Below are 13,105 nucleotides of genomic sequence, written 5' to 3' on the forward strand. Positions count from 1 at the left end.
GCTTGGACCTTTCTTGCTAATTGGCTTCTTTGGACCTGTTGATTATAGCATGGTTTTCCTGTACTGTATGGGTAATATCCATTTATAAGTGAGTATGTACTGTGCATGTCCTTTTGGGTCTAGGTTACCTCACTCAGGATGATATTCTCTAGTTACATCTATTTGCTTGTGAAATTCATGATGTCCTTATTTGTAATGACAAGTAGTATTCCATTTTGTAGATGTACTACATGTTCTGTATCCATTCTTCAGTTGAGAGACATCTGATTGTTTCTACTTTCTGACTAAAACAAATACACCTGCTACGAACATAGTTGAGCAAGTGTTCTCGTGAGACAGTTAGTGGAGCATCTTCTGAATATAAGCACAGGAGTGATATAGCTAGGTCCTGAGGTAGAACTATTCCTAATCTTTCCAGAAACTGCCAAATTGGTTTAGAGAGTACTTGTACAAGTTTGCAATCAAACCAGCAGTGGAAAAATGTTTCCCTTACTTAACAACTTTGCCAGCATGTGTTTTCCTTTGAGTTTTTTATCTTAACTATTCTAATGGGTGTACGGTGGATTCTTAGAGTCTTTTGACTTGCATTTCCCTGACAAGTAAGGATATTTACCATTTTGTTAAGTGCTTCTTGGCCATTTGAGATTCCTTGGTTGAGAATTCTGTTTAACTCTGTAACCTATATTTTTTTACTGGGCTATTTGGATTATTGGGGTCTAACATCTTGAGTTCTTTATATATTTTAGATAATAGCCTTCTATAAGATATAGGGATAGGGACAAGCATTTCCCAATCTGTAGGTCATCATTTTGTCCTACTGATGGTGTTATTTGACTTTAAGAAGCTTTTCAGTTCCATGAAGTCTCATTTATTAATTCTTGACCTTAATGCCTGAGCCATTGGTGTTCTGTTCAGGAAGTTGTCTTCTGTCCCAATGAGTTCAATGGTATTCCCTGCTTTCTGATCTAGTAGATTTAGTGTATCTGGTTTCATATTGAGGTATTTTATCCATTGGGAATTGAGTTTCATGCAGGATTATAAATATTGATAGATTTTCATTCTTCTACATGCAGAAATCTAGTTAGATCAACAGTGTTTGTTGAAGATGCTCTTCCTTTTCTATTGTATGATTTTGAATTTTTTGTCAAAAATCAACTCTCCATAGGGGTGTGTGTGTGTGTGTGTGTGTGTGTGTGTGTTTATTTCTGGGTATTTGATTCAACTCCATGGTCTACCTGTCTGTTTCCATGCCAATACCATACAGTTTTTACTATTATTGCTCTGTAGTAGAGTGCCTCCAGAAGTTCTTTTATTATTCAGGATCATTCTAGCTATCCTGAGGTTTTTGTTTTTCCATTTAAAGTGGAGAATTGCTTTTTCAAGATCTGTAAAGAAATGTGCTCAAATTTTAATGGAAGTTGCATTTAATATGTAGATTGTTTTTGGTGAAGTGGCCATTTTCACTCTGTTAGTCCTACCAATCTATGCACAAAGGAGATCCTTCCATATTCTGATATCTTCTTCAATTTCTTCAGAGACTTGAAGTTCTTGTTATATAGGTCTTTCACTTGCTTGGTTAGCATTACACCAAGGTATTTTATGTTATTTGTGGCTATTGTGAAGGATACTATTTTCCTTATTTACCTTTCAGCCCATTTATCACATGTTTAGAGGAGGGCTACTGATTGATTTGGGCTAATTTTGTATCCAGCCATTTTGTGGTAGGTGTTTATCAGCTATAGGAGTTCTGTGGTGTGATTTTTGGGGCCACTTATGTATACTGTAATATCACCTGCAAATAGTGGATGCTTTGACTTTTTCCTTTCCAATTTGTTTCCACTTACTCTCCCTTAGCTGTCTTACTGCTCTAGCTAGGACTTCAAGTACTCTATTGAAGATATTTGAAGAGAATAGGGAACCTTGTCTTATACCTGATTTTAGTGGAAATGCTTTAAGTTTCTCTCTAATTTGATGTTGGCTATCAGCTGGACTGTTTATTGCCTTTATTGTGTTTAGGTATGCACCTATTATCCTTTCTTTCTCCAAGACTTATATCATGAAGTCTTTTACTTGTATTGTAAAAGACTTTTTCAGCATCTAGTGAGATGATCATGTGATTTATTTTCTTTTAGCTTCTTTATATGGTAGATTATGTTGACAGGTTTTTTTTTTTTTTTTTTTTTGTATATTGAACTACCTCTGCATTCCTTGGATGAAACCTACCTGATCATGGTGGAAAATACCTTTGATGTGTTCCTAGTTTTGGTTTGTGAATATTTTATTGAGTATTTTTGTATCAATATTCATAAGAGAAATTGGTTTGAAATTCTCTTTCTTTCTTGAGTCTTTGTGTGTTTTAGATATTAGGATAAATGTGGCTTCATAGAATAAGTTTTGGCAGTGTTCCTTGTGTTTCTATTTTGTCAAATAGTTTGAGGAGTATTGGGATTAGCTCTTCTTTGAATGCCTGGTAGAATTCTGCTCTAAAACCATCTGTCCCAAAGCTTTTTTTTGATTGGGAGACTTTTAATGACTGCTTCTATTTCCTTAGGAGTTATAGGACTGTTCTGACAGCTTACCTGATCATGACTTAGATTTGGTAATTGGTATATGTTAGAAAATCATCTATTTCATTTAGATTTTTCAATTTTGTGGAATACAAGCATTTGAAGTATGGTTCTTTGAATTTTCTCAGTGTCTGTTGTTATGTCTACCTTTTCATTTCTGATTTTGTTAATTTCGATTATGTCTTTCTGCCTTTTAGTTAGGTTGGCTAAAGGTTTGTCTGTCTTGTTGATATTCTCAAAGAACCAGCTCTTGCTTTGCTAATTCTTTGTATTGTTTTCATTGCTTCTAGTTGATTCGATCCAGCCCTTTGAATATATTTGAATATTTCCTGCTGTCTACTCCTCCTGGGTTTGTTTTCTTCTTCTCCTTCTCCTTCTCCTTCTCTTTCTCTTTCTCCTTCTTCTTCTTTTCCTATTATTCTTTTCATAGTGTCCCAAATTTCTGGGATATTTTATGGCATAACATTTTTAGATTTTGTGTTTTCTTTGACTGATATATTGATTTTTTTCTAGTGTATCCTCTACACCTAAAATTCTCTCTTCCATGTTCTATATACTGTGAGTGATACATATATCTGTAATTCCTGTTCTCTTTCCTAGGTTTTCTATCTCCAGGATTGCCTCAGTTTTTGTTTTCTTTATTGCTTCTATTTCTGGTTTTAAAGTCTTGGACATTTCTATTCATATCCTTCACATTTGATTTTATTTTCCTGTATTTATTTGCTTTCTTTTTTTAATTCCTCTAACTGTTTGAATGCATTTATTCATGTCCTTTTAAAGGCTCTATCTTCTTTATAATATTGGATTTAAGATCCTCTTCTTGTGCTTCAGTTTCATTAGGATAGCCTGGGTGTGTTGTAGCAGAATAGCTGGGCTCTGGTGGTGCCACATTGCCCTGGATCTTGTTGCTTGTGTTCTTATGCTGTCCTCTAGGCATGTGTTTTTCCTGGGTGTTGGCTGGATGATCCTGATGGCAGCAGGACATCTCAGAAAGGTGTAGGCATGGGTTGCTTTGTGTACTAGATAACAGAGGTCAGTTTATACAATTTTGTTGATGTGCCTCCGACAGATTCCACTCTGTACGCTGTGTCCCAGTCATCCCTAACTGGGATGGCAGCTGGAACTGACTGGGATAGAGTTCCAAGCTGGATAATCTTGGGACCCGAGAATGTTTCCACAGAGAAGATGGTTGCCTTGGGTTCCCTCTAGTGTCCTCTAAACCAAAAAGTGAGTCCAGAGCTAGACAATGGGCCTCAGGGGACCATTGACCTCTGCAGGCTGTCTTGGGCAGCTGAGGTGGTAGCTGAATCTGACTAGGATGGTTGGTCAGACAGGTTTACCAGGTGTTTAGTTTTGGGCCCCAAAAGATTCCTCTGGCAGGCAGGATGTTCTTGGGGTCCTGCAAGTCTCCTCTGACTGAGGAGCAAGCCAAGAGCTAGACAGTGTGGTGTGTGCCACTTACCTCTGCAGACTTTCCAAGGCCTAGAATTATTAATTTTAATAGAAGAGTTTCTACTATATAAAGCAGTCTATAAAGAGAAACTTCATATTGAAAAGGATGAACAATGGAAATCCAGGCACATCAGGTAATTCTTGAGATGAAGGAGGGGATATGAGCTTCATACCATGATATGGTATTCTTATGCTTCTTGAAATGTAAGATATAAACTTGAAAGATGTTTGACTCAACAACTAAGAGCACTTGCAGGTCTGGCAAAGGCTCAAACTTGATTATTAGCACCCACATGGCAGCCCATATCTATGTGTAACTAGAAATACAAGGGCTGAATGCACTTCCCTGGTATCCATCAGGCATTCACTCGTTGATAGACACAGATGCAGGAAAAGATGCACACAAAAATAAAAATAACATCAATCTTCTTCTAAAAGATGTTTAAATTAAGACGCATTAAGACAGTGAAAACGTTTGAATTTGCCGTGCCTCAGTGTGGAGCTTTTCCCACAGGAGGGAGATTGAGCACTAGCTCCCAGCATTTGCTGCTTTCATCTTAGTTTCCCTTTACAAATATGCCTAGCTGAACTCTTTTTCACATTCCTTCCAGATGCTACCTGGATTTGATCTACATCGATGTAATAGGGGCTATAATTTTATTTCTCATTTCCTTCAGGAAATACTACAATAAAACAGTCTCGATACAGGATTATCATCCAGGAAGCAGCCAATGGAGGTCAAGAGTGCCCAGATACTTTATTTGAAGAAAGAGAATGTGAAGATATCTCATTGTGTCCTACATACCGGTAATTAGTTACTTTTGATTATCATGAGACCTGAGCATAATTGTGCAGTATTTTCTTTCATATATGGTTGCTTAGTGAAATTTTTTAAAGTTGTAACATTTTATGCCTTTAAATATTCAGTAATTTTCTTTTCTTTACTAGAATGTATTCATAAGAAATGAAGAATATGAATACGTAATTAGCAGGAGAATAAACCTGGAGTGTGATTGGCTATAAGTGAGCTATTGGAATGCTGCACCTTCTGCAATCAGATTTCTGGAGAATGATCCAAAGAGAGATGGGATGAGCTTTTATATAGAACATCTTACACACAGACACACAGACACACACACATACACACCTATACACAAACACATACTACATATGCACACATATGGACACAAATACATACAGTCACATACAATCAGACACACATATAAACAAGCACACACAGACCCAAACAAAACACATAAGCACATACGTATATAGAAGCAAACACACATGAAGACATGTAGATACACACATATATACACACACAAAAACTTATAAACATAGACACATAAATGCACACATATGGAGACTTATATGCATGAATACAACAAGCACATTTATACAAGGGAAAACACACACAGGAATGCAGACATATACACATATACAGACATAGGCACACACACATGGAAATACATAAATACTCAGAAAACCCCATATACATACACATGTAAACCCCTCACACAGACATACATACATAAATATACATAAACATACACAAACTCCATATAAACACACATATATATATATATCCACACAGTAAATCCACATGCATATGCACACAAATACATATATATATACATGCACATAGACAGATACACACAAAGACACATAGACACACATACATACACATATACATACATATTCAGACACACATAGACACACACATGCAGACACATAGACTTACACAGGCAAACACAACACAAATAGTACAGAACAAACCCCACTACACTTTGAGGTACATACTCATCCTGTTGTCCTCATCTTAGAACTTCCAACAAACCATTCAAAAACAAACTGAGTATAGAAGCATGCAGCTATAATCTGTCTCTTGAAAGGCTGAGGCAAGAGGATCATAAGTTCAAGACCATCCTGGCTGTATATGTATATAAAATCCTGTCTCAAACAGCAAATCAGATGTATGGTTATTAATCCAAGGGATAATATTTTCTTTTTTATTATTTTTATTATATATATTCTTTATTTACATTTCAAATGATTTCCCCTTTCCTTATTCCTCCCCCAGCCCCAACCCCAAAAATCCCATAAGCTCTCTCCTGTCCCGTGTTCTCCAATCAACCCTCTCCCACTTCCCTGTCCCCTATACCTGCAGCATCAAGCCTTTCCAGGACCAAGGGCCTCTCCTCCCATTGATGTCCAACAAGACCATCCTCTGCTGCCTATGCATCTGGAGCCATGGGTCCCTTCATGTGTACTATCTGGTTGATGGTTTTGTCCCTGAGAGCTCTGGGAGTACTGGGTGACTCATATTGTTGTTCCTCCTATGGCTCTGCAAACCCCTTCAGCTCCTTGGGTCCTTTCTCTAGCTCCCACATTGGGAACCCTGTGCTCAGTTTAATGGCTGGTTGAGAGTATAATATATTCTTAATAATATTTTTATTTATTCTTTGTAAATTTTATCCACATGTGAAATGTATCTTTGATGATAACTTCTGTCAACTCCCCTCTTTTTAATAAGAGAACAGGGGTAACAAACCTTTAATGCTCTCTCTATCCATTTTAGAAATTGGAAAGTCCTGATTATAAAACCATATCCAAGTTTCATTTTCAATTCTTAACCTTCCAGTCTCTTAGAATTTTTGAAATTTTAAAATTCAATGATAACATTGCTTTTAAATAATCTTAGATTAAATGTAGTCACTGATTTATGATAATGGCTCATGGTTTTAAAATCATATAGTTTTACCAACTCACTCAAAAATGTGTTTTGCAAAATTATCTAATATTTTATCCTGATCATTTTAGAAACTGTGTCTTACAGCTATGAGTCTTAAGGGATAATGTATTCAGGAATAATGTGGTCTAATTGCTTTTCCAAAAAGAGCTCATTTTAGTTAAGATGTAAGTTTGCCACTGAGAAGCTCAGTCCCACTGCTCTGTCCATGCTTCTCTCCGTCATCCCGATTTGATGGACAGTTGGGAAGGATTTAGATCATCACTGGGATCAGGTCCAGACTGTTCTTTGTTCCCATAGCCACGAGGCCATTCTGAAATCACTGTCGGTAATCACCCTCTTGTGCTTTGGGTAAATACTGAAACTTCTATGACCAGGAAAGCACACACACAGAAAGTAGCCAAGCGAAAAACCTCAGCCAAATAAAATATTATCAGACATTTTAATAAACACGGAGTCATTATAATCAGCAGAAATCTCAGAAACCACTGGTGGAATTTGGTTTTCTTCAATCCTTGCTATTTGGCAGCACTTCAATTTAACCCTTTATGTTTGAACTGATTTTTCTTATTTACCTTCTGACCTTTTCCCAGAAACCAGTTCTGCTATATCCAGAACCTACTTTCTGGTGTGCACTTCAAACCGTGTCCAAATTAATACAAGTCTCTGATCCTTGTAAAAAAAAAAAATCTTGTAATATTAATCGCTGTAGTTCCAGTTAGATATTGTTTCCTCTACAGTGGTATTCTGCATGAAGTTATCTTACAAGTTTAGATGTTTTGTTTTGTTTGTTTTGTTTTATTGTTATCTTCTAGTCCGTTTTTTTTTTTAACTGAATTAAGGCCACATGTCCAAATTCACCAAATTAGAACAGAATTGAAATGCCCACCTAGGTTGTCCTACATCATCCAGTACATAAAATTAAAGATTAAAGAGAAAACAGCATTATGACATTGATTTTATACAGAATTGATAATGAACCAATAAACCAATACCAAGTAACCAAGAACCAATAAGCAAGCAACCAGAATAGTCCAGTCTCGGGCTGCCACTTACTCTCAATGAACTCTAGTTTATCATCTCAAACCTGAGAGCTTATCTGGACACTCTAATTACTCCTTCCACCTCATTCTGTCTACACAGCATGCTAACAGGAGTGAAAAGGCCTGGTTTCATGTTGGTCTGAGACACCTGTGTAAACAGAGCTTAAGGAATCCACGAACATCCTAACAAATAATACATCATGATCCAAACAGTGGGACCTAAGCCCATCTCCACCTTAGATATTATAGATGTGACTATGTTGAGGGAATCTATGTATAAATGAAGTGAATTTAGAGGGAATCTATGTATAAATGAAGTGAATTTATCGCTGTAGAGGTTAATAGCTGATTTATTTGATCATGACATGCTATTTCTGTTCTCTGATTTTCAACCAAACTCAGCAGTCATTCTTATTAAAGAAGCCACATAAAGGTGATCAATGACACTTTCTTTTCTTATTAAATATTTTCTTTATTTACATTTCAAATGTTATCCCCTCTCCCTCCAAAACCTACCTGCTCCTGCTTCCCTGACCTGGCATTCCCCTATACTGGGACATCAAGCCTTCTCAGGACCAAGAGCCTCTCCTCCCATTGATGTCCAACAAGGCCATCCTCTGCTACATATGCAACTGGAGCCATGGGTCCTTCCATGCATACTCTTTGGTTGGTGGTTTAGTCCCTGGTAGCTCTGGGGGTACTGGTTGGCTCATATTGTTGTTTCTCCTATGGGGCTGCAAACCCCTTCAGCTCCTTGAGTCCTTTCTCTAGCTCCTCCATTGGGGACCCTGTGCTCAGTTCAATGGCTGCCTGAGAGCATCTCCCTCTATACTTTTCTTTACTGGTGATATTTTTATAAGGAGTTCATAAAGTGTGGGCCAGTGGATAAGGTAGCTCCTGGTTTTTCGGAGTTCTTGGCTTATATGAAACAGATCATAAAAGCACAGTAACTGGAGGAACAAAAAGTGAAGAAATAATTTTAAGAACAAAAGCCATCTTCTGTGGGACAAAAATAGACACTTTTATTAACTTGAGAAAAGTAATCAGAGAGAAGCCAGGTGACTTCCTCAGAGACCATTTCCTCATAGGAAAGCAAGTCCTGAAATCTCATCCTGGAACATCCATTCCTCTTCCCTAAGATGAACTTGGGCTTTGTCCCTAGTGTTATCTTTTGCATTCCATTCTATGAGTGATGAAAATGGTAGAGTTAGATCTGAGTTCAAGAAGTATCATGTTAAAGTTTGCCCCCTAACATTTCAGATGCTAAAACTTTGATCATTTATGTTTTGGTAGAACACAAAGATTATTCCCTTTTCATATACATATATGTTGTAAATAAGCAGAGTGATCTGTTTATATTCAGCTTCTTTTTGCTGTTTTTATGTAAACTAAGATTCACACATAAAGTGTTCAAACTCCCAGTAGTAGAATCACACCTTTAATCATGAACCTGGTTTGGAGAGGGAAGGCAACATTCAATTGTTACTGTCCCCAGCACTTGCTAGGGGTGGATTTCATATTATTTATTTATTGTAACACATGCATACATGTGCATATTCACATATATATGCGTGTCTGTGTGTCTATATATGCATATATATGTAATATAGATGCACATACATATATCTTTTTCATACATGTATTTGTTTAAGGCTCACTATTTGGTACTTGACAAACCATTATGAGGTTTGTCTCTGCAGAAAAATTTCCTCTTTTAGCAGACATTAATTGCTTAGAGTTTTTCATATAGGATTAGGACCTTTGAGAAGTCTTATGTTTGTATTGTCAGGCCAACTGATGTTGTCATTTTGCAGGTCTTGTTGAGGCTGCCATATATTTTGAGATTTCTTAAGTGCAGCTTCCCTGTCATATATAGAAGTTATTGCTACAATGCAGATAACATGATTTTTTAACTCTTAAAAATCCCCTGTCTCCTCTTTTCATGGTATTCCCTGAGCTTTATGTGTAGAGGTTGCACTGTAGATGTACCTTTTAGAGTAGAGACCCCTATGGTCTGCTGATCTTTTTTATTTTGAACTATTATGGATTTCTTCAATGGTACCAATTTGCTGTAGAGAAAAATTCTTCTTAGAAGGGGGAACAACATACTCACAGAAGGAAATATAGAGACAACATGTGGAGCAGAAACTAAAGGAAAGTCCATCCAGAGACTGCCCCACCTGGGGATCCATCCCATAAACAGTCACCCAGACACTATTGCAGAAACCAAGAAGTGCTTGCTGGCAGGAATATGATATAGCTGTCTCCTGAGAGGCAGCTCTTCCAAAGTCTGACAAATATAGAAGGGGATGCTCACAGATAACCCTTGGACTGAGCACAAGGTCCCCAGTGAAACAGTTAGAGAAAGAACTGAAGGAGCTGAAGGGGTTTGCAACCCCATAGGAATAACAACAATAAGAACCAACCATATTCCCCTGAGCTCCCAGTGACTAAACCACCAACTAAAGAGTACACGTGGAGGGACCCATGGCTCCAGCTGCATATGTAGCAGAGGATGGCCTTGTCACACATCAGTGGGAGGGTAGGCCTTTGGTCCTGTGAAGGCTTGATGTCCCAGTGTAGGGGAATGTGAGGGCAAGGAGGTAAGAATGGGTGGGTGAGTGGGCAACACCTTCATAGAAGCAGAGGGAGGGGGAAGGGATAGGGATTACTGGGGAAACTGGGAAAGGGGATAACATTTGAAATGTAAATAAAGAAAATATCCAATAAAAGAAAAGAAAAAAATATTTCATAAAGAGTAAGAACTGGGGGCTGGAGAGATGGCTCAGCGGTTAAGAGCCCTGACTGCTCTTCCAGAGGTGCTGAGTTCAAATCCCAGTAACCACATGGTGGCTCACAACCATCCATAACAAGATCTGACGCCCTCTTCTGGTGTGTCTGAAGACAGCTACAGTGTATTTACACGTAATAAATAAATAAATCTTAAAAAAAAAAAGAGTAAGAACTGCAGTTATCCATTGGTATAAAGATAAGGTTTTAGGATGTCATTAGAAATTACACCAGTCTAGAAAAGGAGGAGGAGTAGGTTCCTCTTTGAGGTCTATGACCTCACCTCCACGGGCAGTTGACAAGGTTTACAGTACCAGACATGGTTTGCTTCAAATCTATGCTAATTGAACTCTGGTCTTTTCTATTCCTGCAATTATAAGTGTTGCACATACTTTCTCTGCATATGTGCTATGCTAAAAGTTCTGTTCTGTTCCTCCTTGTGGTCCCAGGTGGAAGCCGCAGAAATGGAGCCCTTGTATCCTGGTTCCAGAGTCTGTCAGGCAGGGGAGAACAGGCACCAGCGAGGCATGTGGGAAGGGGCTGCAGACAAGAGGTAAGCAGTGATTTAAATAGCCTCATGTTCATGTGTGCGTGGTTTAAAGTCGTCTTTCTATGTACTTGGTTGTTCATATTTGGGCAAGTTGTGATGTTTCTGGATTGAGCTATTTATATTTACCACTAAATTAACTCTTGGCATTAGTACGTGTTGTTAGCTAAATATCATCATTTAACTATAACCTTTCTCTGCACCTCGGTAGGTAGTAAAGCAAATATAAATAATAATAAATATACCTCAATTATAACTAACCTCAATGTCTATATTGTGAATGTATGTTGGATATGAGCCAAGATGCTGGGGAAATGCCAAAACTAGACTTGAAAGTACACATTGTACTTTATTTACATTGCATGTTTATGTGCTGATTAAGTATGTGAATGAAAACATAACTGAGTGAATTGACTAAGCTTAATGATCCTGATTTAAGCACAAGTATGTGTGTAGATGTATATATATATACATTTACTATGTGTTATATGTACAGAAAGAGTATTAAACTTCTAAATGCCAGGCATCGTGATAGGCTTCTGTGTCTGATATAAAGGATATTTTATTAAGCACCCCTAGGAAAGACAGCAAATGTATGAAAAGCACCCAGTAACTTGGACTGTTCCCTTTTTTGTGTCATTCCTAATATAGGGGCTAATTATATGGGACTTGATAAAAAATACTTTATTCTGAAAATGGATTGTCTGTTCTTCTTGCTTTTGTGGGCAGCACTAATGGTAATACTAGCCCCATTTCCACAACTACACCCAGAAAAGCTTGGGTTTCTTCACCTGACTTACAGATAATAACATTTAGAAATTAACATTATCAGATATTAGACATTGGATATTCTTGATTGCTACCAGGTAACATGCCCTAAATTCCCATAAAAATCTTTATTATTAGTAGTAGTATATTAGTATTATTAGTATGAATTAGTATTATATAATTAATAGAAAATAATGGGTTTTTGAAAAGGCCTCAAGCATGAGAGAAAACAACTAAAGAAAGGCATAGGAAGGGATTAACCAGAAAGACAATATAAGAAGCTATATAACAAACCTCTAGAGTTCAAGAAAAATAAAACCTATGAAAAATTAGCAAATAACTAATCCAAGAAAATTGCCTTTTTGGGAAACTACATCTCTTGGTTGAACAAAGTCAAAGTGATTGAAAAACTTCTGTGAGCCCCATCATTGAGAGAAATGAGAGAATGATCTAGTCTCTAGCCTTCCAAAGGAAATTGCAAGCCCATCTCCATACACAGGGGTTATCAGCATCAGCTTTGAAAGTGATAGGGAGCAAATCGATTCTTCAGAGGTTGGTGAATGGGGTCTAAGTCTATATCATTCATCCTGGCAAGATGAAAATATCTGCAGAAAACAAAATCCCCTAAAGTTTACCTACCTGTATCTCATCTCCAGAGGTATAATATGAGCGAACTGGAAAACTGGGAATCATCCCTGGAAGGGAGGCCATTTTTACCTGGAAAAGAGAAGGTGTGGGGAGCAAGTCCAAGACCTAAGCAGCCCACGAGCCCAGCCATATGCTATCCAGGGCAACACGCACCTACTACCACTACTGCTACTAGTGCTAATTTCACTCTCATGTTCCTGTTCTATCCCTGAAAGGAGTCATATCTATGGTGATTCTGTGTGGTTTACAATGACATTGAAGTACCTCGTAGAGCTTTTGTCTGTGTGTGTTGCATCCAGTTTGATGGAGACTCTATATTTGGAATGCTTCCATCTTTTCTCTGTGGATTCCTTGTAGCTGTAAGGGAGTACGCGCTTAGACCATTCAGTAAATTCTCATGGGTCATTGTTCTCTCTTGGCATTCAATGCTGTTTTAGAAATGCAACTCACCTTGCTGAGACATTATGCTGGGCAGGTTTGCTCCCATATAATTCAGTGTAAAACACTGCGACTACCTTTGCAGCCATTTCTTCTAGCGTGA

The 13,105-nt window shown here is 37.7% G+C and overlaps 1 protein-coding gene across 1 annotated transcript in view; it reads left to right on the forward strand.

The window, feature by feature from the left end:
- The window catches only part of Thsd7b (thrombospondin type 1 domain containing 7B), a 949,886-nt gene that overhangs the window by 536,995 nt on the left and 399,786 nt on the right, over positions 1 to 13,105 (forward strand). The window contains exons 11-12 of the mRNA XM_052200991.1: positions 4,697 to 4,826; positions 11,051 to 11,154. Coding sequence (XP_052056951.1) covers positions 4,697 to 4,826; positions 11,051 to 11,154 — 234 coding nt within the window. The remainder of the gene's footprint in view (positions 1 to 4,696; positions 4,827 to 11,050; positions 11,155 to 13,105) is intronic.

The sequence above is a fragment of the Apodemus sylvaticus genome, chromosome 12 (genome assembly GCF_947179515.1).
Source record: "Apodemus sylvaticus chromosome 12, mApoSyl1.1, whole genome shotgun sequence".
Taxonomy (NCBI): Eukaryota; Metazoa; Chordata; class Mammalia; order Rodentia; family Muridae; genus Apodemus; species Apodemus sylvaticus.